The 24,171-nt window shown below is 30.1% G+C and overlaps 1 protein-coding gene, 1 non-coding gene and 1 pseudogene across 2 annotated transcripts; all 3 read right to left on the bottom strand.

Annotated features, from left to right (window-relative positions):
- Positions 1-5,000: 5,000 nt before the first annotated feature.
- TRNAH-GUG (transfer RNA histidin (anticodon GUG)) lies at positions 5,001-5,072 on the bottom strand. The gene has a single exon. It is a non-coding gene; the product is annotated as a tRNA-His (tRNA).
- Positions 5,073-5,988: 916 nt separating this feature from the next.
- On the bottom strand, positions 5,989-8,316 carry LOC100798926 (DELLA protein RGL1). The gene has a single exon (XM_003546273.5). The coding sequence runs from the start codon at positions 8,094-8,096 to the stop codon at positions 6,315-6,317; it is 1,782 nt and encodes a 593-aa protein (XP_003546321.1). The 5' UTR covers positions 8,097-8,316; the 3' UTR covers positions 5,989-6,314.
- A 3,902-nt stretch (positions 8,317-12,218) lies between these two features.
- Positions 12,219-16,881, bottom strand: LOC100817599 (DELLA protein RGL1-like; annotated as a pseudogene).
- Positions 16,882-24,171: the final 7,290 nt, after the last annotated feature.

Genomic DNA, 24,171 nt, shown 5'->3' with positions numbered 1-24,171 from the left:
CAAGAATAACATCAAGTGAAAAATAAATCTCTTAAAAGCTCGTTTATAATAAAATAGATTCAAAAGAAATATATATTAATCTCCTAAAGACGGCCTTATCAAATTGATACAACCATGCATGTCCTGCATCGATTGTGTCAGGATATATATTTGACGAACAAAGAGGATTTATTTGGTGATGGATATATTTGATTCTCATGAGCGCATGCCATTAACCACTTTTATTAATTGAAAAATATCTTTGAACACTTAAACTTAAGAGGTATAGACACTCACAATGGTAAAAAAAATGAGGAGAATAAAGTGATTGATATATATGATAAGATGAAGGAGATAAAAAAAGATAAAATATATTTGTGATACTTAATATATATTTAAATTGTGTTTATTTTTTAATATATTTTTCCCTTTTTGTTTTCTGATAAAATAATAGTTTTTTGTTTTTTATTTTTGGTATTATTTTTTAGTCTATGATAAATTAATAAATTTTATGTTTGTTTTCTGATAAAAAAATTTATTTATTATAAGTCTTTTTTGAAAGAGACTAATAACAAATTAAAAAAATTACTAGAAAGTAAATATAAAAAAAAGTGTTAAAGGACAAAAAAGGATATTATTGTTTTATTAGAGATTCAATATAAAAAAAAATTATCAGAAAATAAATATAAAATTCAGATATATATTAAAGATAAAAACATATTTTAGAAAATAAAAATAAGCTATATCAAAGGACTTTGGCAGTGGTCTAAAAATCAGTATTCTTAATTAAAAGCTTATCATCTTTTGGATACGATCCATCCATGAACGGAGAACATAAACATGTGGTATCACAAAAGTACAAAGTCGTAACACTTACAATACACAAGTCATCTATAATAAAATTGCTGAAGATATTCATATTCTAGCCTAGCAAGGCTCTTATTCTCAAAGCATGCACACCTATGCTCGGTAATATACGATATAGAAAAGACAACATAACAACGACAACGGTTATTCAAACGTTTAAGATCTTCATACTAAGTATTATTACTCCTCGAGTGACTTACACCTTCAAAGTTGTATTCTCACTTGCCCCGCTAGGGTTTCCCACGGTGTGCCCTAGTATTGCCCTTTGCCTCCATTGTGGGGCATATCTTGATGGACACTGCTGGCCATGGCGATTCCTCCCTGGCAAAGGAATTGGGAAGGAACTAGAAGGCATTTTTGGGTGAGGTTTTTGAGTCTCACCACTAACAAAACCCTTGGATTCTTCCATTTTATGTTGAAGGTAACTAGATATGGTGTATGATGCTAATTTTTTTATTTTTATATATATATATATATAAGTGGTTTATTTCTCTTTGGGTCGTTCTCGCTCAGGTTGGTGATGTGCCATTTAGCATGCTTATCGAAAATCTCCTTTTATAGATGCAAGAGGAAGAATAATATCATTGTGCATTATATGAGCTTAAGGGGGAAGCTAGCACCGAACATTTGTGCAAATAATCTATCGAATAAAGTCATATCTATATTCTTCTTCATCGTTTTTGATATTATTTCGTTTCAAAATGTGGACTCTTAATTGGTACGACGGTTTAAGTCCGAAATTATGGAAAGACACCTGTTAACATTTTGTTAAATAAAAGAATATAAAATAAAAAAAGATATTTGGTGGAATTAATTAAGCATTATTTATGTTATTTTTTTGGTCAATCTTTTCATACAAGATTTGTTCATAGGTTTTTTTCGGTATTTCTCGGTAAATACACCTTCTTTTTCTTGTTTTTTTTACAATCTGTACTACTTTTTAATTTAATTCTCAATATATACTATTTGAGACTTTCTCTTTTTTTTTTGTTTTTTTTTTAATTTAAAATATTATAAAATATAAATATTATGTTATATAATTTTTTTAATTGGTTTTAAAATTACTTATTTATTAAATTAAATTTTATAATTTTATTTTTTAATTTTTTTTAAAAAAATGATATTATTAAATATAATTATTTTTGTTTTATTATTTAATTTACTTAACATATTTTTTAGGTAAATATTTTTATTTAAAATATGAATTTTCTAATATAATTATTTTTAATATAATTATATTACTAAATATAATTAATTTATTTATGTCATTAGATTTAATTAAATAATATTATTCATTGCATCCAGCAATTTTCTTCCAAACTTTATGCCTACTTAACTTTTATGTGTTTTTTACTATACCCTCATTATTTTTATTAATAATCTCTTTTTTTTTTCTTTAAAATTTTTTATTTACCATTTATGTATTATGTGTGTATAACTTTTTTGTGCAATAGTAAAAAATAAATATAAAATATGATAAATAATGTAATAAAAGAATAAAAAATACAAAAAATAGTAATGCATGTGAATGATATGTGTACTTTATTCTTCAAGGTGTGAAAAGATATTTTTGATTCCCGAATGATTAATTATTTTTAGTTTGTTAAAATCTGTTTTAGATTCCGGGTAGATATTGCAACAACTCACTTGGACTTTTTCGTAGAAAATATTATTAATATATTTCTTATTCATTTCTATCTTCTTCTCTCTTTTTTTTTTAATTTTTCTCTTCACCTTCTATCACATTATAAGTTATATTTATCACTTCTTGTTTTTTCTTTTTATCTAACTCTTTTGCTGAAGTTTTTTTTTCTTTCTCTTTTCCAACCACACAATGAGAGATGTATAGGATTATCATGTAACAGGCCGGTGAAAGTAAAATAACAGTTGGACAATTGGACACGCAAGGGGGATTCGTGGACTAGCATCTATGACTATCAACCAAGACTGACTTAAATTGCCCTGCTAAAGAATAATTGTTTGGTTGAGGCCACGTTTTCTCTGTACCTTTTCTCAGATATTTTTTTTTTTTACATTCTTTTATACTCTCTTTAAAGTGTCAAATTATTTGATAAAAAAGATAGAGGGAAAACTTGTATTTTGAAAAATGCAGAAAAAATATATTAATAATTTGAGTGGAAAAAAATTAACAGTCCTAAATATTAAAGGGAGAGAGTAGTATAAGATGTGGTGTTGTATAATGTTGCAACAAACATATTATTCAAAACTTACACATTCATCGCTGTATAAAATAATATATAACCGTTATGTTTAAACCTCATCAGCAAGGAAAGGAACTTGAGCATTTGAATATCTAACCTCTTCCACCACTGTCCTCACATTATCATCTTTTATTTTCTTGTGGTGTATGATTGACCCCAAATTTTATACTTTTCCAATTACCACTAAAAGGGGAGGATCAACATCAACATATAGCTCACATGGCTTATGTATATCAATGTGTTTGTCTTCTCCCAATGGATCAACATCAACATAACTTCCTATAATGCTCACACGATTTACTATTGATTCTACAATATTATTTTGTTGAGAAAAACCTAAAGATGTTAGTTGCAACTGAAATTGTTGGGTGACACTTTGAGTGACTTGCTTAGTGATTTATTTTGTGAGAGCCTTTAAATGTTTCATGGTGATAGTTGTTGAGGCAGAGTTCGTGATGGAGATGGTATGAAATATTGCCTAATGCTCATATGTTGACCAACACCATGAACACAACCAGGGTGCTTTGGTTTTTCAATGGTAGTAGTCAAGATATCTTGACACCTAAAGGAAACAAAGGATCCTTGTGTGCTCTGTTCAACAAAGGAATCCTATAACAAATAATTCATAAGCATATTTAATTACAATCCTTGAGTCATCTATTAATTAATGTAAAATTGAATATTAACTTACAATCATATCACCCATAATGTGTGCTTCTTCATTAATATAGTCTCATGATTTTCTTTGTCGGGCTCTCTTCCATGTCTCATGACGTTAGGGTGGAGATGGAGGTTGAACAACTAATTAACAAAGAATCTGATTGGGATGCTTTAACTTCTTTCATTTTATCCTGCATCATCTTCTCCCAAAGCTCATCATAGCCCCCACAAGACAATGTGTGAGGGTAGAGATTATGTGCCTTAACCTTTTGCCCTTTTTTTTTCTTGTTATAAATAATCACACACCGACTAAATTGAGTAACTAAAAAAAATTGGCTTAGTAAAAAAATAAAAAAACCAAGTAATTGACTAGAAAGGTAGGGTCTTCTCGGATTTGAACAAACTACTCTCATGTTTCCTCCTTGAGGAACATATATTCATCACAAGAACCATGGGAAATGAATTCACATTCAAAATCTGCTTTCAAATTTTATAAGAACCATGGAAAATCAACTTCCTAGACAATAAAAATAACTTTATACTAATATTTATATTGATCCTCATCATTTAATCATAATTAAAAGGAATCTATTTAAAAATTTAATTGTCTATCTAAAAATAAAACTCATATGTTATATTCTCTCTTTGTTGCAGTTAATAGGATCTATATAAAACAATGGATACTCAACTCATAAGTTATATTTTTCTATTCGTTATAGTAAACAGTACATCATTATTAAAAAATTATGGGAACTTAGTCCATAAGTTCTATTATCTCTTATTATAGCAAATGAGGTTTTATCATAAAATCCAACAATATAAAATGTTTTTATACCGTTTGTACATGTATGTTTTACTTCTTTTATTTATTCTATCAATCTATCTAATTTTTTTTTCACTTAATTAACATTCACCTCAATTTCCTTATTCCTTATATCTTTTCTCTTCTCTCAATTGCATTCCATATTCGAACAAACTGTACACGAGCCAATATATAGGCTGATCATATTTGAATTCAATTTTTTTGAATTTTAACCACAATTTTTGTTGCATTATTAAAGTTAATTAGTCAAGTTTAATCCATTAACATTCTTACTTCTGAATTGAGCCAGTAACGTGTCGTCAAAATATTGATATTTGATATCTCAAAATTTTCTATCTATTATGTCTTTTATGAAAAAAAATATAAAATCTTATTTTGTAATTAAAATTTTCAATAGAACAAGATCATCTTTTTTGATATAGGCAAAAGATTAAAAGATCTCAAAATAATGTGGCTGCTGGGATTCGAGCCCAGGTCTCCACGGCCACAACGTGGAATTCTTACCACTAAACTACAGCCACTACACTTGTGTCATTGCCACATTAATCTAAATAATCTGTACTTTGTCTAATGGCAGTTCTAATTTATTTGATTATGCCAGCGATCGAGTAATCAGAGTCAAATTGCATGCTCTGACATTTCTTAGAATTGTATTTTTTAAATTTTAAATATACATTTAAGACATAAACTAAAGAAAAAAAATTAAGTTATTCGGCTCACATCTATTTTTTTTATACCAAAATCGGTTTAAAAAGTGGGAAAAGTTCACACTTGCTGAAGGTGAAATTTATAAATAAACGGATAGATTTCTTCTGTCTTTTATTCCATATCAAAGATTTGAACCAAGATTTTCATATGGATATGATAGACTATTCATATATCCAACTCATGATTTAAATATATCAATTTTTTTTAACAAAGAAAAAATGAAATAAATTCATCGTAAATTATTATAAGATTTTACAATTTTTAATTTCCTTAAGAAAAAGATAAATAGCAATAAGTTGATGCCTTCCCTTGTAAAATAAGAATAAAAAAAAGTGTTGATGCCTATTTTGGGAAATCTATACCTGTTAAATAGTGTCCACTTGTTCTCCCTTTTCCATTACACATTATCAACTTGTCACTGATTCCCACTTAAATGATTTGTCAACAGAAGCTTTGTCTAACGTGAAGTCGCAAACACTTGTGATGATGATCGATATTGACACTTGAAAAAACAAATTTGCACCACAAACACCACCCTGCATGTGATTCTATAATCAGGCACCAATATATGGATATTTCCCCATACTAAACCCAGATTTAGTTTTATTATTTTTGAAAGATGAATTATTTTGAGCTTATCCTAATACATACTTTCTTTCCATCAAATGGGAAGCGATGAAAGAAACTAGTAAATCAAGCCAAACTTTACCATAATCAACAAAGTAAAAGTAGGAAACTAAAGTTTTTTTATTTATTAATATAACATAGCAAAATATCACACAAACGACTTTTGTACTTAATAGTAGTAGTAAACAAAGGCGAACACCATTAACCAACAACTGTGGTTGGTGACTAGTAATGAGAACTGCACATGAGATGATACACACATTGATTAGGAACAACATGAAAGAAAACTTTAAGATTTTAAATTCCAGTCACGGTTTTGTCTCGATTCATAACATTGTAGGTTATGGCCACATAGAGCCAAAGATCCTTAACGCTACGACCAAAATCGTGGTTATGGACTGATTTTTAAAACCTTGTTGCACTTTCCATCAAAGGAATTTCCAGACAGAAACAGAGTTAATTGGTGTCCCTTTCCACCCAATAAGAAGGCAATGGCCATTCCTTTCAAATGTGCAAAAATTTCCACAAGGAAATCTCTTAGCCACCAATTCCGCTTGGTATAAAGACAAAGTGCTCAATTCTTTCTCCTCCATTCCAAAGCGTGAGAAGAAGGCCCTCCACACATCAATCTTCACACTCCTGCTCCTTCTTTCGGCTCCTTCTGCAGCCACAATGTTTCTGATTCCAGGACTGAAGTACATTGATTCTATAATCATTCGGTTCTTCTCATCCCCTTTCATGCAAGCCTCAAAACAATCAAAGAATGCACTGAAGGAGAAAAGAGCCTCAACGAAACGGTTTACAAAAGATTTAGAGTTGTGGTTTGCCTCAATTTCAGCTACCACCATCACATCAGGACTTATGGTTCTAATCACTCTCATGATGGTTTCAAGCTGGTCTGATTGCTGAAGCTTGGTTCTAAGGCAATAAGGAGAATAAACAGCAATTGTTTCCTCAGGGTCAATCTCAAAAAGATCTTCTCTTAGATGTAACATGCCTGATACCATAACTATGTTGAAAGAGAAGGGTATGTTCAAACCTTGAGCATAATCCTTTAGTCTCTGACCAGTGTCCTCAGCTATGTGTCTAGTGGTTCCACTTTCTACAGCGGTTATCTTCAGAAGCTCAATTGGACATTCATGTCTTAACTGAAGGGCTTGCATTACGATAGTCCACTGCCCTCCCTTTCTGATTTCAAGATCAATAATGTGAATCCTCTTCGCTTCTGCTACATCTTCTATTATAGCTTGAGCTGCAGTGAACTGTGCAACTTTACAAAAGGGAAGGTCTTCAACAAATGCAAGAATAGCAGGGGTTAGTTCCTTGGCTGCTTCTTCAGGATCAAATGGTTGACCCTTTTGCAAGTCCTTGGATGAAACTCTTCCTGTTTCGGTATCTATTCGCTGGCGAAGTGCTTCTGCAAAATAATGAACAATTCTCTTAACGGGGTTCCCGGTTTTGGAAGACAATGATTCACAGTGACTGAGCAATTTGCTTGCACGTTCAAACTGTTTGTTGCCAACTTTCTCAGCACAAGCCAAGAGGGACTCAGCAAGTTCCAGATCCTCTTTCTCTTCATCAGAGAATCCAGAGAAAGAAAAGCCAAAAGGGTGATTCTCCAAGAAAGGCAAAGATTCCGAGTCCGAAGACGATGATGATGATTGGATGAACCTTGTTCCTGCTATCCTCATGAGATCTTCTGTTGATAGGTTTCTCCCAGCAATAACTTCATCTGTGGCCAAAGTCTCATCATCAATTGGCTGCATGGTGTTGTTGCCTTCATTCCAAAACCTCTTGAAGCCTTTGCCATAGCTCTTCAAGATCTCAAGTGAGGCTAAAGGGGTAGTTGAGTGTGGCATGTCCTTTGTTGAGTTACACAATGGAACCATGGTTCTATATTGTTCATCAAATTGGAGTGGTGGAGATACCATGTCAAACTGAAGGTTATCATCCAATAGTCCATAATCATCAAATATTTGGTGATACTTTTGGTGATTAGTGGATAGAAGGTACCCTTCTTCTGATGGATCATCTGGGAAGAACCCAAAATTTGAGTAAAATGAGTCAATTCCCCCATACTCTTCATGATCTTCTACTCCAGAAAATTGAAACTTTCTCACATCATTCAGTCCCTCATTATCCCAGAAAAAATCATTGGATGAACTAGAATTGTCATCTGTGCTGAAACCTGCATAGTACAAGTCATCCATCACAAATTGTAACTATTTTTCCTTCAGTATTACAAACTAGATTCTTTGAGTAATTAATTCTCTTTGTAACAAGGTTCACGAGATTATTAGTCTTTGTTATATTTAGTATATATCAACCCATATTGATAAAGTAATTAAGGATAAGGTCTCAATCATCATCATGTGCCGATGTGATCAAGATGGCCGGCATAAAAAAAGCTGGTGAAATTAATTGAGATTCGATAAGAGCGTTTTTTTATATTTATTTTATGTTGTTTTTATCTTTTTCATGATCCAGAAAATTCTTTTTGCTCTTATTTTGCAGAAAGAAAAGTGCTACCAACACTGTTTCTAACACAGTCAGACACCCTAAAAAAAACAGTCTCTACAAGAATTTCAGTTTAGAAGAAAATATCCGGCAAAGTTTAGGAAAATATTTGTTTTCGATACAAAAGTTTAAGAAAATATGGCGCAAGTAATGATCGAAAAATAAGATGGTGCCAGTAACAAACTAAAGAAAATATATGAATACATGTTAGAGAGGTGCTTGGTAGGGAAAAGTTTTTCATAAACGAAAAACACATGATTTCTGCGAATTATAATTTCTGAAAATATGTAAAATAGATTTGATTAATCTTAATATATTTCATAGAAATTAAAAAATTTGTAAAATATAAAATATATAACTAAAATTTTTTCTTTACTCCAAAAAATTGTATTCTTGTTTCTCTTCTTGGAAATATTTTTACGAAAAAATAGTTAAAATTAATATCTAAAAATTAATAATTTTTTATTAATTACATATCAAACATAATAATCATAATTTCCCTCTTTAGTTTTGGTATTTACATAATGTTCAAAATATTATGAAATTTTTATTTATTTTCGGCACACAAAAAAGTCAAGTATTTCGTTTTAAATTATTGGAATTTTAAAACAAACATTTATTGGAATTGTAAGACAAAAAATACAAAAGGAAAACGACAAAAAAGACAAAATATTGTGCAGGACGAACAGACCAAGCATGAGGCATCCGAAATTACTGTCTTTTATTCAGTCATGCAACTCTTTGTCTGTGGGATGTTAACTTAATATATAAAATAAATAAATATTATTATTTGAAGGACCTTGTGGGAGCTAAAAGTCGTAAGAGTGTCTCTTACTACTATATTTTATGAAGAGATATAAACTAATGAATAAAGAAGTCTATCTCGCTTAGTTAAATAAAATAGTTTTTGAATTGATCTTCAATTCGGATTAAAAAAAACTAGTGAATTATTTGTTTGATATTCATGTAGATTTGAACAAAATATTTCTTTTTAAACTAGAGACATATAGAGATTATATTAAAGTGTATATTTTCTGTTAGAAAATATAAAAAATAATTTTCCGTATAAAATAGGGAACTTTTAATTTTCGTCCTTTAATTATATTCATTTTGATTTTATTTCTTCAATTCATTTTTGTTTTAATTTTTTTTGTCAAGTAACAATGTCAAATAATAACGTAAAAAATAACAACAACGATGTTAACAATTCATTAAAATGCCATGTAAATAAAAGATTTAACAGGACATACGTATATAATTTTTCTATATACTGTTTTTTTAATGGAATGTAAACTATATTTTTAAATCTTTATCTATTTAAAATATCCTATTTTACAAGTACAAAGGTTATTTGAGTTTTCTTACAAATAAAACAAACCGACCTAAGTAACAAAATGATACACAAACAACTTTTGGATTAGCTCCTTTTTCTAAAATTAACTTCACCGTTTGTTTGTTAAGACATAATTATATTAAGTATTAAACTTCACAAATTAATAATTTTGATAATTTTTTGTTAATGTTAAAATTTTATCGATGTAATTATTACATCAAAAAATCTTATAGGATAAATTAAATAAAAAAATTCGTATATTTAAAAATGAATTAATCGTTCATTAAATTATTTTATTTAAACATATATTATTTAAAACAAATAAATTGTGTATTATTAAATTGTATGTTTATGACTATATAAAGGTTAAATTAATTAGATTTTTGGTCATTTATTTTATTTTTAGATCCAATTTAGTTCCTTATCTTTTAAAAAATTTAATCAAATTATATACAATTTTTTATCATTTATTTTATTTTTTAAATTCAATTTGGCTGTTTAACTTTTAAAAAATTAATTAAGTTTCTACATTAGCAACTTGACCCAAAATGGACCTTTTTGTCATTTCACCATCTCCATTGAGGGTTAAAATGTAACCAACACATGAAGGATTAAGTTGAATTTTGTCAAAAGTTTCCATACACGCACTGAAAACTCCATCTTTTTTATTTGAGGGAGCGACAAGGGAGGGAGCTTGGCGATGCAAGGATCGGATTGGTTTGATGTTGACTTGTTATAAATTCTTTGTTATTTGAGTTCAATTTCTACCAATCATCATATTATTGATATAAAATATTCGTTATCATTAATTTTGACCATGATTATTTTTTATTAGGAAAACATGTTAGTTACTTTAGTTAGATAATCTTCCTTCCTTCTCTTCATTCATAAGATTTATATTCAATACCTTATTCAATACCTTGTTTAAGAGGTTTAAATCCAGTTCTACTCATATCAACAATACATTACTAATAATACTTTTAATTATTATCATTGTTTAAAGATTTTTTCTAAAATTATTTTTGAAATTTTCTTTTACATCAACTTATTAATTATCATCGAGTAAAATGTTGAAATTACTTATTATAAAACTTTAATTAATAATTTTGAAATTAAAAAGTTAGAAAAAAAAATTAATAAATTATATTCATATTAGATTTAGATTAAGACTCAAATATAAAATTTACATGACACCTCAAAATTTCTGGACACGACAAGTGAACAAGATTTTTCTTAGTTGCACAGTATTCCTTAATTATTAATTTTTCCGTTCTAGTCTTTACTAGTTTTTCTAGTTCTAGGAAATACCAAATATTGCAAGCTGAACAAAGTGGGTATGCTTTGAACTTTATATATTCAAACAAGGCTCAGATTTGTATCCAACAAAATAAAAATCAGAAATTTTCAAGGCTTGTTTTCCAAAACTCAAGCTTATGCTCAAGAACACGTAGCAATATTTTGCAGCGATAAACAATAAGACCAAATCGTTCATCATGCACAAGTCTCCTTTAGTTGCACTAGGGTTTTGGAGCATTCCACAAGAAAATTGGCATTGGGAAGGTCCAGAAAACATTGTTTTAGTGACCCAAAATGCTGCAATAGGCACAGTACATTCCACATCTACACTTTTAAATTCTCCAGAAACCCGTCACAGTATATGTACAATGCATAATCACGAACCAGCTTCAATGAATCAGCGCCTGAAATTACCCGGAAGTTACTCTTTCTAACACATTCTTATATTTCATAAGATTTATTGAAATCTATAAAATCATGAGAATTATTAAATAAAATGAGACATAAAATTTTATAATTTTTAATAAATTTCAACAAATAAAAATGTGTTTAAAAGTGAGTTTCACACACTATGTTTTTAACATTTCTCTTTTCTCAAAATTACTGTCTTACCTAACAACTCGCAAACCCTTGTGATGATAATCCACGTAGACGCTTGAAAAGCAAATTTTCACCACACTACACCACTTGTGATTCTATAATCAGGCACCTATATAATGATATTTCCTCTGACCAAACCCAGATTTAGCTTTATTATTTTTGAAAGATGAATTCTTCCCAACTTATCCCTTTTCACAAAATGGAAAGTCATGAAAGGAACAAGTAAATCAAGAGAAGGTTTACACTTAACCAAATCAACAAAGTAAAGAAGGAATTGTAAGCTTTATTATTAATTGATAGTTAACACAAATGAACACCGTTAACCAAACCTGGTTGGTAACTAGTAATGAGAATTGCACATGGGATAATACACACATTGATTAGGAAATTATTACACGAAAAATAATTACTTGCACTTAAGGTTTTAAACTGTAATCTTCGCAATTCTCAATAGTTAAGAAAATTGAAAATAAATGAGACTGATGCCACTGCAATTATGGTCACGGAGAGTCACAAAAATCCCTGATTGTGTAGCCAAAATCATGGTCATGGACCATTTTCAAAACCTTGTTGCACTTGCTAGACATCAAAGAAATTTCCAGACAGAAACAGAGTTAATCGGTGTTCCTTTCCACCCAATAAGAAGGCAATGTCCATTCTTTAAAAGCTTGGAATAAACACAACTTGCTCCATTCTTTCTCCACCATTCCAAAGCGGGAGAGGAAGGCCCTCCACACATCAACCTTCAGATTTCTAGTATTTCTTTCTGCTACTTCTGCAGCAATTGGATTATTTTCAACACACATCCTCATGCCAAACACTTCTTGAACTTGATGCGTGAACAAAAAATGGTGGGTGCTTGTAGGTTAGCGGAAGCGTGATCAGAACGTGCTCTGATACCATTTTAGAATGTGAGTTTGAGCCTAACTCAACCTCAAAAGCTAGTTAAAGGAGTGAGGATTGTCTCTCAATTATAAAGTCTAATATGATTCTATTATTAACCGACGTGAGACTTGAATTATTTTCAACATATAATCATTCGATTCTTCTCACCCCTTTTCATGCAAGTCTCAAGACAATCAAAGAATGCACTGAAGAAGAAAAGAGCCTCAATGAAACGGTTTACAAAAGATGTAGAATTGTGGTTTGCCTCAATTTCAGCAACCACCATCACACTAGGACTCAAGGTTCTAATCACTCTCTCAAGGTTTCAAGCTGGTCTGATTGTTGAATTTTGGATCTAAGTGCAAACAGGGAATAAACAGCAATTGTTTCCTCAGGATCAATCTCAAAAAGATCTTCTCTTAGATGTAACATGTCTGATACCATAACTATGTTGAAAGAGAAGGGTCTGTTCATACCTTGAGCATAATCCTTTAGTCTCTCACCAGTGTCCTCAGCTATGTATCTAGTGGTTCCACTTTCTACAGCGGTTATCTTCAGAAGCTCAATTGGGCATTCATGTCTTGACTCAAGGGCTTGCATTTATGTCTCTCTTGAACTGAAGTGAACAGTGCAACTTTACAAAAGGGAAGCTCTCCATAAAATGCAACAATAGGGGGGTTTAGCTCCTTGGCTGCATCTTCAGGATCAAATGACTGCCCGTTTTGCAAATCCTTGGATGAAATTCTTCCGCAAAACAATGAACAGTTCTCTTAATCGCTCCCAGTTTTGCATGACAATGATTCACAATAACTCGGCAATTTGCTTGAACGTTCAAACTGTTGTTGGCCGACTTTCTCAGCACAAGCCAAGAGTAACTCAGCAAGTGCCACATCCTCTTTTTCATTAGAGAGTCCAGAGAAAGAAAAACCAAAAGGGTGAGCTTCCAAGAATGACAAACCTTGCGACTTTGAACATCATGGTGATGATGATGAATCATCCGGGAAGACCCCAAAATTAGAGTGAAGCGGGTCAATTCCCCAATAGTCTCCATGATGATCTTCTGCTCCTGAAAATCGAACCTTTCTGATCACTTCATTCTGTCCCTCACTAGCCAGAAATTAATGTTGGATGAAATAGAATTGTCATGTGTACTGAAACAGTGATAGCACAAGTTATAACATCCCTTTCTTAAAAAAAAAATTAAAAGGATTTTTAATTAAAATAAATGTTTTTATTTAAATAAAATAAAGGTTTGGAATAAATAATAAATATGAGTTTTTAGAAAATAAAAAGAGAGTTTTAGAAAATAAGATAAATGTTCATTTATCCATTTTTTATTTATTTAATAGAGAGAAAAAAGAGTTTTTATAATTAATAAAATAAACTAGAAAAATAAAAATAAGAATCGTAAAGCAGCTTTATAAAATATTTTTTATATTCTCTAATTTTTTTTATGCACCAAAATCGTCACCATTGTTAACAAAGAACACTTGAGCGACTACATCGAACTAAATGATGAGTTATTCACGTTTTGGGATTAAAATGTGTAGGGATCCCTAGAAGATCAATTTTGAATTATTTTGGGCTGTTTTATGAAATTTAATTATGTTTTCATGCTTTTGTTGACGAATTGATGGTGTTTGATGGACCAATTGATGTCTCGATGAGAAATTATTGTAATTTAATTTTAAGAGTATTTGTATGTGATCTTGTGTTTTTATTTCTGTGTCATTTAGGATTTTGATTGATTTTAAAGGGTTCAATTATTTTATTTTTGTTGTTGTCTCTTTCACCTTTTCACTAATTTTTGTGACGGTGATTGCAAACTCTGCATACAAAGTAATTAATCTAGAGATTGTTTTGGTGTTACTGATTTTTATTTTGTATATTATATACTGTAATTTGTAAAAGTCTTCCAATTAGATATCCATGTGCATTTAAGCTTTTCTCTCATGCTTTGCCTATTCGATTTTATTAAGCGATTGTGGTTTCGCAAATCGATATTTCTTTCTGCAACAACGGATTAAGAAAGTCAGATACATTGTTGTGGCATTTTTGTTAGAAGCATGATGTTGTTGTACGTAGATACATGCTAATTGTTGGCATTTTTTAATTGCACCACGGTCCTTTCTACACGCATATGAACGATTTTATATATATATATATATATATATATATATATATATATATATATATATATATCAAATAATAAAAGTAAAAAAAATAATAAATTAAATAAAGTTATAAAATTATTGTTTAATAATAATTACTTTTGTTACACTTCAATTTAATTATTGTAAAGGTTTTCTTCAATTGAAAATAATATAATTTAATTTAATATATATATGGTTTGTGCTTGTAAGGCGTGATAAATTAAGGATGTGATGAATTGTGAAATACATGTGTATTGAGATGTTGTACGTATAGAATTGTGATCTACGAATTGTGCAATCACACAATTATAAGACTCAGCGACGAGTTAATGCACAACGATTTTTATGATGAGTTCTACTCCGATGAGTTTAAGACACGATGAATTAAAATAATTTTAAAAACAATTGAGTGATTGTTTATATTGCATAGTTCATAGGTAGAGTATGTGTTAAAATATTTTCTGGCTTGGACTTAAACTAAGGGAGAGAAGCCCTGACAGACTCCTCGACGCCTTGAGGGTAAATATACATAGTTTGAGTACTTCTTTAAGCATGTGCATATCCCACAGCATTCTCGCAAAACAGAGTGATCCTAAATGATCTTCTTATGATTTCCCTTAGTGAAAGTGACCTATTGTGAGGTCTGTCTTGTTATGTACTCCTAGGTTTATTGCATAACGCTTACATTTGACTTACATTAAGTTAACGATTAAGATTCTAGAATCATTTGATACCTCTCATCCCCTTTCATGCAAGTCTCACGACAATCAAAGAATGCACTGAAGAAGGAAAGAGCCTGAAACAGTTTACAAAAAATGTAGAATTGTGGTTTGCCTCAATTTCAGCTACCACCATCACACTATAGGACTCAAGGTTCTAATCACTCTCATCATTATTTCAAGCTGGTCTGATTCTAGAATCTTGGTTCTAAGTGCAAAGTGAGAATAGACAGCAATTATTTCCTCAGCATCAATCTCAAAAACATCTCCTAGATGCAACATATCCGAGACCATAACAATGTTGAAAGAGAATGGTAAGTTCAAACCTTGAGCATAATCCTTTAGTCTCTTACCAGTGTCCTCAGCTATGTGTCCAGTGGTTCCACTTTCTACAGCGGTTATCTTCAGAAGCTCAATTGGACATTCATGCCTTGACTCAAGGGCTTGCATTAGGATAGTCCACTGCCCTCCCTTTTTGATTTCAAGATCAATAACATGAATCTTCTTTGCTTCAGCAACATCTTCTATTATATCTTGAACTTCTGTGAACACTGAAATTTGACAAAAGGGAAGTTCTTCATAAAATGCAACAACAGTGGGGTTTAGTACCTTGGCTGCCTCTAGAGGATCAAATGAAGGACCCTTTTGCAAATCCTTGCATGAAACTCTTCCTGTTGCTCTATCCATCCTCAGGCGAAGTGCCTCTGCAAAGTAATGAACAATTCGTCTAACCGGGCTCCCGGTTTTGCAAGACAATTATTCACAATGGCCCAGCAATTTGCTTGCACGTTCAAAGTGTTGCTGGCCAACTTTCTCAGCAGAAGCCAAGAGGAACTCAGCAAGTTTCGCATCCTCTTTCTCCTCATCAGAGAGCCCAGAAAAGTAAATACCAAAAGGGTGAGTTTCCAAGAAAGGCAAAGATTCTGACTCTGAAAATGATTATGATTATGATGATTGGATGAACCTTGTTCCTGCAATCCTCATGACATCTTCAATTGAGAGCTTTCTCCAAATACCTTCATTTGTGGTGGCCATAGCCACATCATCATTGCGTAACCTCTTGAAGCCCTTGCCATAGTTGTTCAAGATTTCAAGTGAGGCTAAAGGAGTAGTTGAGTTTGAGTGTGGCTTGTCCCTTGTTTGGTCACATAGTGGAACCATGGTTGGATATTATGCATCAAATTGGAGTGGTGGAGATACCATGTCAAACTGAAGGTTATCATCGAATTTTCCATAATCATGGTATGATGGTTGCAGTTGCTGGTGATACTTTTGGTGATTAGTGGATGGATCATCTGGGAAGAACCCAAAGTTAGAGTAGAGAGGGTCAATTCCCCCATAGTCTCCATGATCTTCTGCTCTAGAAAATTGAACCTTTCTCAATTCATTTAGTTCCTCAGTACACCACAAAATATCGTTGGATGAACTAAAATTGGCATCTGTAGTGAAACTGACATGGTACAAATCTTCCATCACAAGTTGTTACTAACTTTCCTTCCGTATTATCAGTTTCAAACTAAGTGATTAATACGACAAGGGCAAGGTTCGAGATTATTATTATTAGACCTTGTAATACTTGGTTGAAACCGTATGGTACTTTTTTTTTTTTTAGTTTAAACGACAAGTATTTTTTACTAAAACATTTGCGAGTACGTCGTATTGTACTTGATAGTATGTTCTCTGATTATTTTCTGGAAGAAGTCTAAAAAAGAAGGCATAAGTAATTATCAAAAAATAAATGAAAATGGCGCAAGTAGCAAACTGAAGAAATATATAAATATATTTAATTTTGTTTTCAAAAGAGTTGTTGAAAATACGAATTTTAATTTTCAAGATATGATCTTTTATTTATTTTCGGCACATTTTTTTATGCATTTCACTTAGTAAATTAAAAATAAGTTTTAGCACAAGCAATTAGTGTAACAAAAATTCAAAGAAAAACGATAAGATATAGTTCAGGACCAGGCACTCAACCAAGCATCAGCTCACAATGTTTTGTACTGACTGAGAAGTCGCTGTTTTTTTATTTAACATGGCAACTCTGTGTCTGTGTGATGTTAAATTAATATATAAAATAAATACATAAATATGATTATTTGAAGGACCTGGTCTTCGTAGGATTCTCTCTCACTTTTTTTATGGGTCAAAGATTATGGGTATCATGTAATTTGTTAAATTAAAAATTAATCTAGTTTGTCGACTTTTCATGGTTCAAAAGAATTTTATACAAAAAAAATTAAACAGTTTTTTTCCCTGAATAGGTAGTAGGATACGATTGTCTCTTGCTACTGTATCTAATGAAGAGATTATAAACAAATAAATTAATTATTTGTTTGATAATCATATTCGATTGAATAGGATTTGTTTTTAGCAAAGAGAGAGCAATAAATTATATTTAAATGTGTTCTCTTTTAAAAATAATTTTGTAACAATGAAAGAAATACCAGCAACTTTTGGATAAGCTCTTTTTTCTAAAATTAACTTCACTATATGTTTATTAAGACATAGGTTAAATTAGTTTTTTTTTTGTTCTAATTTATTTTTTGGTTTGATTTGATTCTTTAATGTTTTTATATTCAATTACATCCTCTATTTTTTCCAATAATTTCAATTAAGTCCTAACTATTAATTCATTCTAAATCATTAACGGTGGAATCGTACATGTTCGGTGATGTGTGGTTTCCTTGTGATAAAATGTCATTAACCATTTAGATAGAATTGGTGGTCAAGACCTAATTGAATGTATTTAAAAAAATTAAACAACCTAATTAAACTTTTAAAAAAATCTAGAGGATCAAATTTAATCCAATTTTTTTAGAGAAAAAACAACTAATTTAACATTAACACATATTGATATTACTTATGTTAGTGGGATACGGTGAAATTACTTATTATAAAACTTAATTAACAATTTCTTAGTTTTAAAAGTTAAGAAAATTAAAAATGTTATATTTATATTAAATTAAGACTGAAACAAATTTCTACACATGGACATGTGAACATGCTTACGATTTTGCTTAGTAGCGTAGCACTCCTTCATTATTTTTCCGTTCTAGTCTATACTAGTTTATTTAGTTCTCGGAAATAACAAATATTCCAAGCTGAACAAGGTGGGCATGCTTTAAACTTTATATATTCAAAAAATGACAGAAAATGTCAGATGTGTATCGAAAAAAAAAATCAAATTTTTTCAAGTCTTGTGTTCCAAAACTCAACTTCATGATCAAGAGCCAATTAGTTTTGGATCCTTCCACAAGATAATTGGCATTGGGCAAGGCATAGTATACATTGTTTCCGTGACCCAAAATGCTGCAAGAGCCACAGTACATTCCACATCTGCACGTTGTTAAATTCTTCAGAGAAACCTGTTACAGCATATATATGCAAATACTCTTTGTTGTAAATATTGATGGAGTATATCAGTGAGTTTGGATGAAGCAACACAAGAATTTTTTTTTTTAAGGAATTTAAAATGATTTATGATAAAATAGCCTGGTTGGATAGAATATTTGAAAGGAGATTTAATTTTTAATATTTTTATGAATTATTTTGATTGACTAAAATAGTGAGATTTTAAATTTTCTAAAAAAAATATAGAATTTGAAATTCTTTTTTTGGAGATGCTCACTCTAACTCATGTTCCTGTTCGCGACTCTTTCTCGCTTAATACTCACAAGTACAGGTGACCAAAGTTTTTACTGTCGATATTGACATAAGTTGTTTTTCACTGACTTTGGCCGAGTTTTTTTCGGTCAGAATTTTTTTGTATGATGTCAACCAAAGTTATTTTTTGTTGAATCGGCTAAGATTTTTTTTAGATGATGTTAGTTAGGGTTATTTTCTCATTGACATTAGTCATGGGAAATTTTTGCTAGCATCGCCCAAGGATTTTTTTGGTCATTGTCATTCAGATTTTTTCAGTTGATATTGACCAATGATTTTTTTTCTACTAACATCAGTTATGACTAACTTTTGAGTAGACACCTGTTAGGGTTTTTCAGCCGACGTCAATAAGGTTTTTCTAGCCAACATCAACCAAAGCTATTTTTTAGCCAATATCAGCTAGGGTTATTTTTTAGTCGATGCTAGCTAGGGTATTTTGGCTGATGTCAACTAGATTTTCTTAGCCGACGCCAGTTAGGATTTTTTTGCTGACATCGACTAGGGTTTTCTGGCTGACATCAGCCAGAGCTATTTCTTAACCACATTAGCTAGGTTGTTTGGTTGATGTTGGCTAGGATTTTTTCTGCTAACACCAGCTAGATATTTTTTACCAACATCAGGCATGACTATTTTTAGTCGACATCCACTAGAGTTTTTTCGGTCGATATCGGTCAAAGCTATTTTTTACCAAACATCAGCCAAGGTTATTTTATAGCCGATGTTGGGTATGGTTTTTTGTCCAACATTGGTTAGGGCTATTTTTTCGCCAACTTCGACTAGGGATTTTTCGGCCAACGTTAACCAATGATGTTTTTCAGCCGACATCGGATAGGTTCTATTGGTCGGCATCGACCAAACTATTTTTTTAGCCGATATTGGGTGAATTTTTTTGTCAACGCCTGCTAGGATTTTTTAGGCCGACGTTGGCTAAAAATAGTCTTGGTCAATGTTGTTCGAAAATATCATAGCCGATGTCGGTCAAACAAACCCTAACCAACATCAGCTGAAAAATAGACTCAACCAGCGTTAGTCAAAAAATAGCCCCGACTAACGTCAGCTGACAAATATTCCCGACATACTTTGACAAAAAAATTCTATTTGTTGTCGATCGAAAAATAGCCTTGATTCATGTCGGTTTAAAAACATCACTGATTGTGGTTAAACAAAACAACCCTAGTTAAAATTATCAATATTTTATATTTATAAATTATTAAAAATTGAAAATATATTTTAATTAATATTTCAAAATTAGATTGTGTTTATTTTCTATAAAGTTTAATATTAAAATTTCATCTATTTAAAATATAAAATTAAAATTTTGCATATGGAGAAAATTGAATTGTCTTATCCAAACAAAGAATTTAAAATAGAAGAAATTTGAATTGATTTATTCAAACAAAACATTTAAAAAATGAAGGAAATTAAAATCAAAGTAATTCAAATTCTAGACATTTCAAATTCTTTGAAATTTTGAAATTCTTGATCCAAACACAAGGTAAGTGTAAGGTATATCGGATATAAATAAAAATGTTGAACATTATATAAGTGATAATAAGACTCATAAATATGAGTTTTATGATTTTTAAATTAAAGTGTGATGTAAGATAGCATTGAATAATCACGCATTGATAATGACTTCCCTTAAGAAGGAGGTTATTATGCGGAAAAAAACTCACTTGAATACTAATGATGATTTCTTATTGATTGACCATGTAAATTTTTTTTCAAAAAAAAAATGCTTTAAATATGTATTATGTGTTCTATCTTTTTTTAAGTAAAAGAACGCTTTAATTAAATATGTTTCCAAACTAGATATAAACATCTTCCACAAACTTAAATAGGTACTTTGGAAATCAAGTCACAAAAATGGCTAGGACGATGAACTTTGGTGAACAAATCAAGTGGCTAGTCAAGAATGCCAATAGAGACAAGACAAACAATATCGTAAAAAAAAAATGTATGATGTAGTTGTAAGAATTTATATTGTCAAGTAATAATAAAGATGCAGTTTCGTTTTGACTTGTTAAAGTATCAGATGAAAGTATATGCTTTCTGTGTAGGTTCTTGCATGTAGATAAAGTGGTGCTGCCAGATAAAGCAGCAATTTTTGCTGTTCTGATTTTTTTGTAGGCTCGGTTTAGTAGTGTTAGGGGGTGAAGAACTGCTTTTAGAGATGGTTTTTTGGCATATGTGGAGATGTACTCGTGCATTTAAGAGGAGGGTGGGTATGTAACATGGATTTTTTGAAGCCATCGGGTTATGGTTGGTGAATTTTCTTGGGCATAGCTTTTATGTCCCATGTTCTATATGGTTCTGTTTTTATTCATGTGTTTGACACACCTTGTGCTCAAAACCATGATCCTTTTTAATAAAATTTGTCTTGGCTTTTCAAAAAATAAATAATAATAAAGATGTCATCTCTAGAGAAATTGTATCGCAAAATATCAAATATTTGTAATATAATTATCTGAACACAGACAATTGAACTATATAAACATATTTAGAAAGGATTAGAAATAGATAACTCAGAAAACCAATAATCAAGTGAATCAAGACTTTGTAGGAATTATTTTCACCACAATAATCATTAATAAATACATAAACTACTCTACCCTTGCCAATTATTAATTTATGTTGAAAGTTGCTATGATGTCAGCTAAGAGGATGAGATCAAACTCATCAGCACCATGGAAGTCATGGTGAATTATGGTAACCCTTGAAGGAACTCGAATTGCTCCAGTGGTGACACCTGTAGAGACTTTGACATTCAAGTTAAAAAGTACGTGTTTGAGAAGTCTTGATTAGAATGAGTGTGAAGTTAGTTTACTTGAGGGGAGTCTTCAATATTAATAGACATATCTAATATGAGAGTTCATTATATTAGTTATGTTTCACATGCGAAGGTCTGTAGTCATGTATCTTAAATGTTTGTTATCTAATCTAAGTACTAATGTCTCCCTTATCTCGTTATAATTGAGGTTAAGTATGCTGCTAGGATCGAGTGGTTGTGGTAGGCAGTGATAACCTCAATAATAATTGTTTCAGTATTGTTTGACTTAGAAATAAAGGTAGAGATAACTATCGTACTAGTTGCCCCGAAGTTAGTATTGTTTTGATTATACAATACTGACTTAAGGATAAAGAAAGAAATGACCTTCATAATAGTTGCTCACAAATCAGTGTTGGTTTGGATAAAAAATGCTGACTTAAGGATAATGGCAAAAATGACTTCCATAACAAAAGTAAATTACTCAAAAGTGATTTTTTTGAGATCACACGTATCTTCCATGAAAGACCTGCTTGAATGGTGTAATACCATTATGTGCGACAACCATAATGGTTGACATGAATTATTATATTAAAATCATAACCATAACTTTTTGTTATTTTAATAAAATAAGCCATGTTCTTAAGAATGAATGTTACATCATCTCACTGCTCTCACATATCCTACACGACATGATCGAGTTATTGGCTAAAAAATGCTTTTTATTTTTAATATTACTATACATGGCAGACTAATTAATATTTTTATAAATAATAATTTTGAATAAAAATAATATTATTAATAGAATATTATATCATTATTATAGTAATTAAAGCATCGTATTTTTATTTTATTTAAACTAGTTCTTTTATCAATTAAACTAGTTTTTATTTATAGAAAATGAAATTTGATTCTGTGGTTTTAATTGTTTCTAGTATGATAAGCTTGTTAGTATGTAAGTCTATTGACTCTTTGAAGCATAGATTCTTTAGTCAACTTAGAATCTCAATATCAGACTTAAAAAGTTGACTTATAATTGCAAGATTTAAAAGCAAATCAAACTAAACTTAAATTATGATAAAATCTAACTGGTTGACCTATTTCTAACCTAAAAAAATGCCATTTTGTTGTTACATTGTTTTTTATTTTTAAAAGATTATTATATAAAAAGTGACGAGAACAACATACATACTGGTATTTTCTATTTTCTATTATTTATTATGCAATTTTTTTGAAAATGATAAACAATATTATAAAAATGGGTTAACATTTTTATAATTAAAATTAAAATCAGTCTTTCAAACGAAATGGCCCTCAAGATTTTAGGTAAAGAAAAACTAGATTGATTTAATTTAAAAAGTAGTGGAGGTAACTTAAACAATTTGAGGAACCAAAATGACTTTTAATTGAAACTAAATGAATAATTTTTTTTTTGTCTTTAGTCAAACATTTTGGTTTTTCTCCAACTCATTATATCAGATATTAATTCTGTTCATGGTATGTAATTTTCGCTAATCTAATTTTCCTTATTAAATAAATCATTTATCACATATGACTAGAATGAAATCTTATAACATTGCATTAATTTTATGTCGTAGAGTTAAATAAAAAATAGTTAATATTAATATTTTTTTTGTTAGACATAAATGTAAAAAGGAAGAAAGATGCAAGGAAGGTGGACAAACGACCAAATGGGAGTATTTTTTTTTCAAATTTACCAAATGAGGATAAAATTTAAATTAATATCCTGAAAGGGATAAGTGGTAGAATAACCTACGACTTCTAAATTGAAAGTCATAAACTATTTTATGATTTCTTTTTTTTCATTGAACTCGTAAAAAAATTTACTTCAACTTTTTTTTTAAACATGACTTTAAGGTGGTAAGAGATTTCTTTTTCACACGACTTTAAAGTCATAATGATTTTGTTTTCATTGAAGTTATAAATTATTTTACCACTTCAATTTTTTTTTTAAATCATAAATAGTTTTTTAATTTAATTATTTAATGAATTAATGTATGTTTTCTTTTTGTTAGTTTTATTTAATATTTTCTATATTTTTATTTAATTTTTTTATATTTAATATTCTTTGTATTTTTTTACTAATGTTAAAGATTATTATTTGTTTTGTAAATTAAAAAAATGCAAAAAAATTAACTTAAATAAAATTATTAAAATGTATTTTGTTTAACAAAAGTATTAAAAAAATTTGTTACTAATATTAACAAATAATATTAATTAATTTTACTTTATAAATTATTTTAATATTAACAACAGAAAATGATTTAGTAATAAAAGTAGTTCTTAAAATAAAAATAACATAATACATTAATATAAAATAAATAATACAAA

This window comes from Glycine max, chromosome 15 (genome assembly GCF_000004515.6).
Source record: "Glycine max cultivar Williams 82 chromosome 15, Glycine_max_v4.0, whole genome shotgun sequence".
In the NCBI taxonomy this organism is placed as follows: Eukaryota; Viridiplantae; Streptophyta; class Magnoliopsida; order Fabales; family Fabaceae; genus Glycine; species Glycine max.
The sequence above is the reverse complement of the archived record's forward strand: the minus strand, read 5'-3'. Positions and strand labels throughout refer to the sequence as shown.

Coding starts and splice junctions, on each gene's coding strand:
- LOC100798926 (XM_003546273.5), bottom strand. CDS start 8,096: ATGGATGACTTGTACTATGCAGGTTTCAGCACAGATGACAATTCTAGT.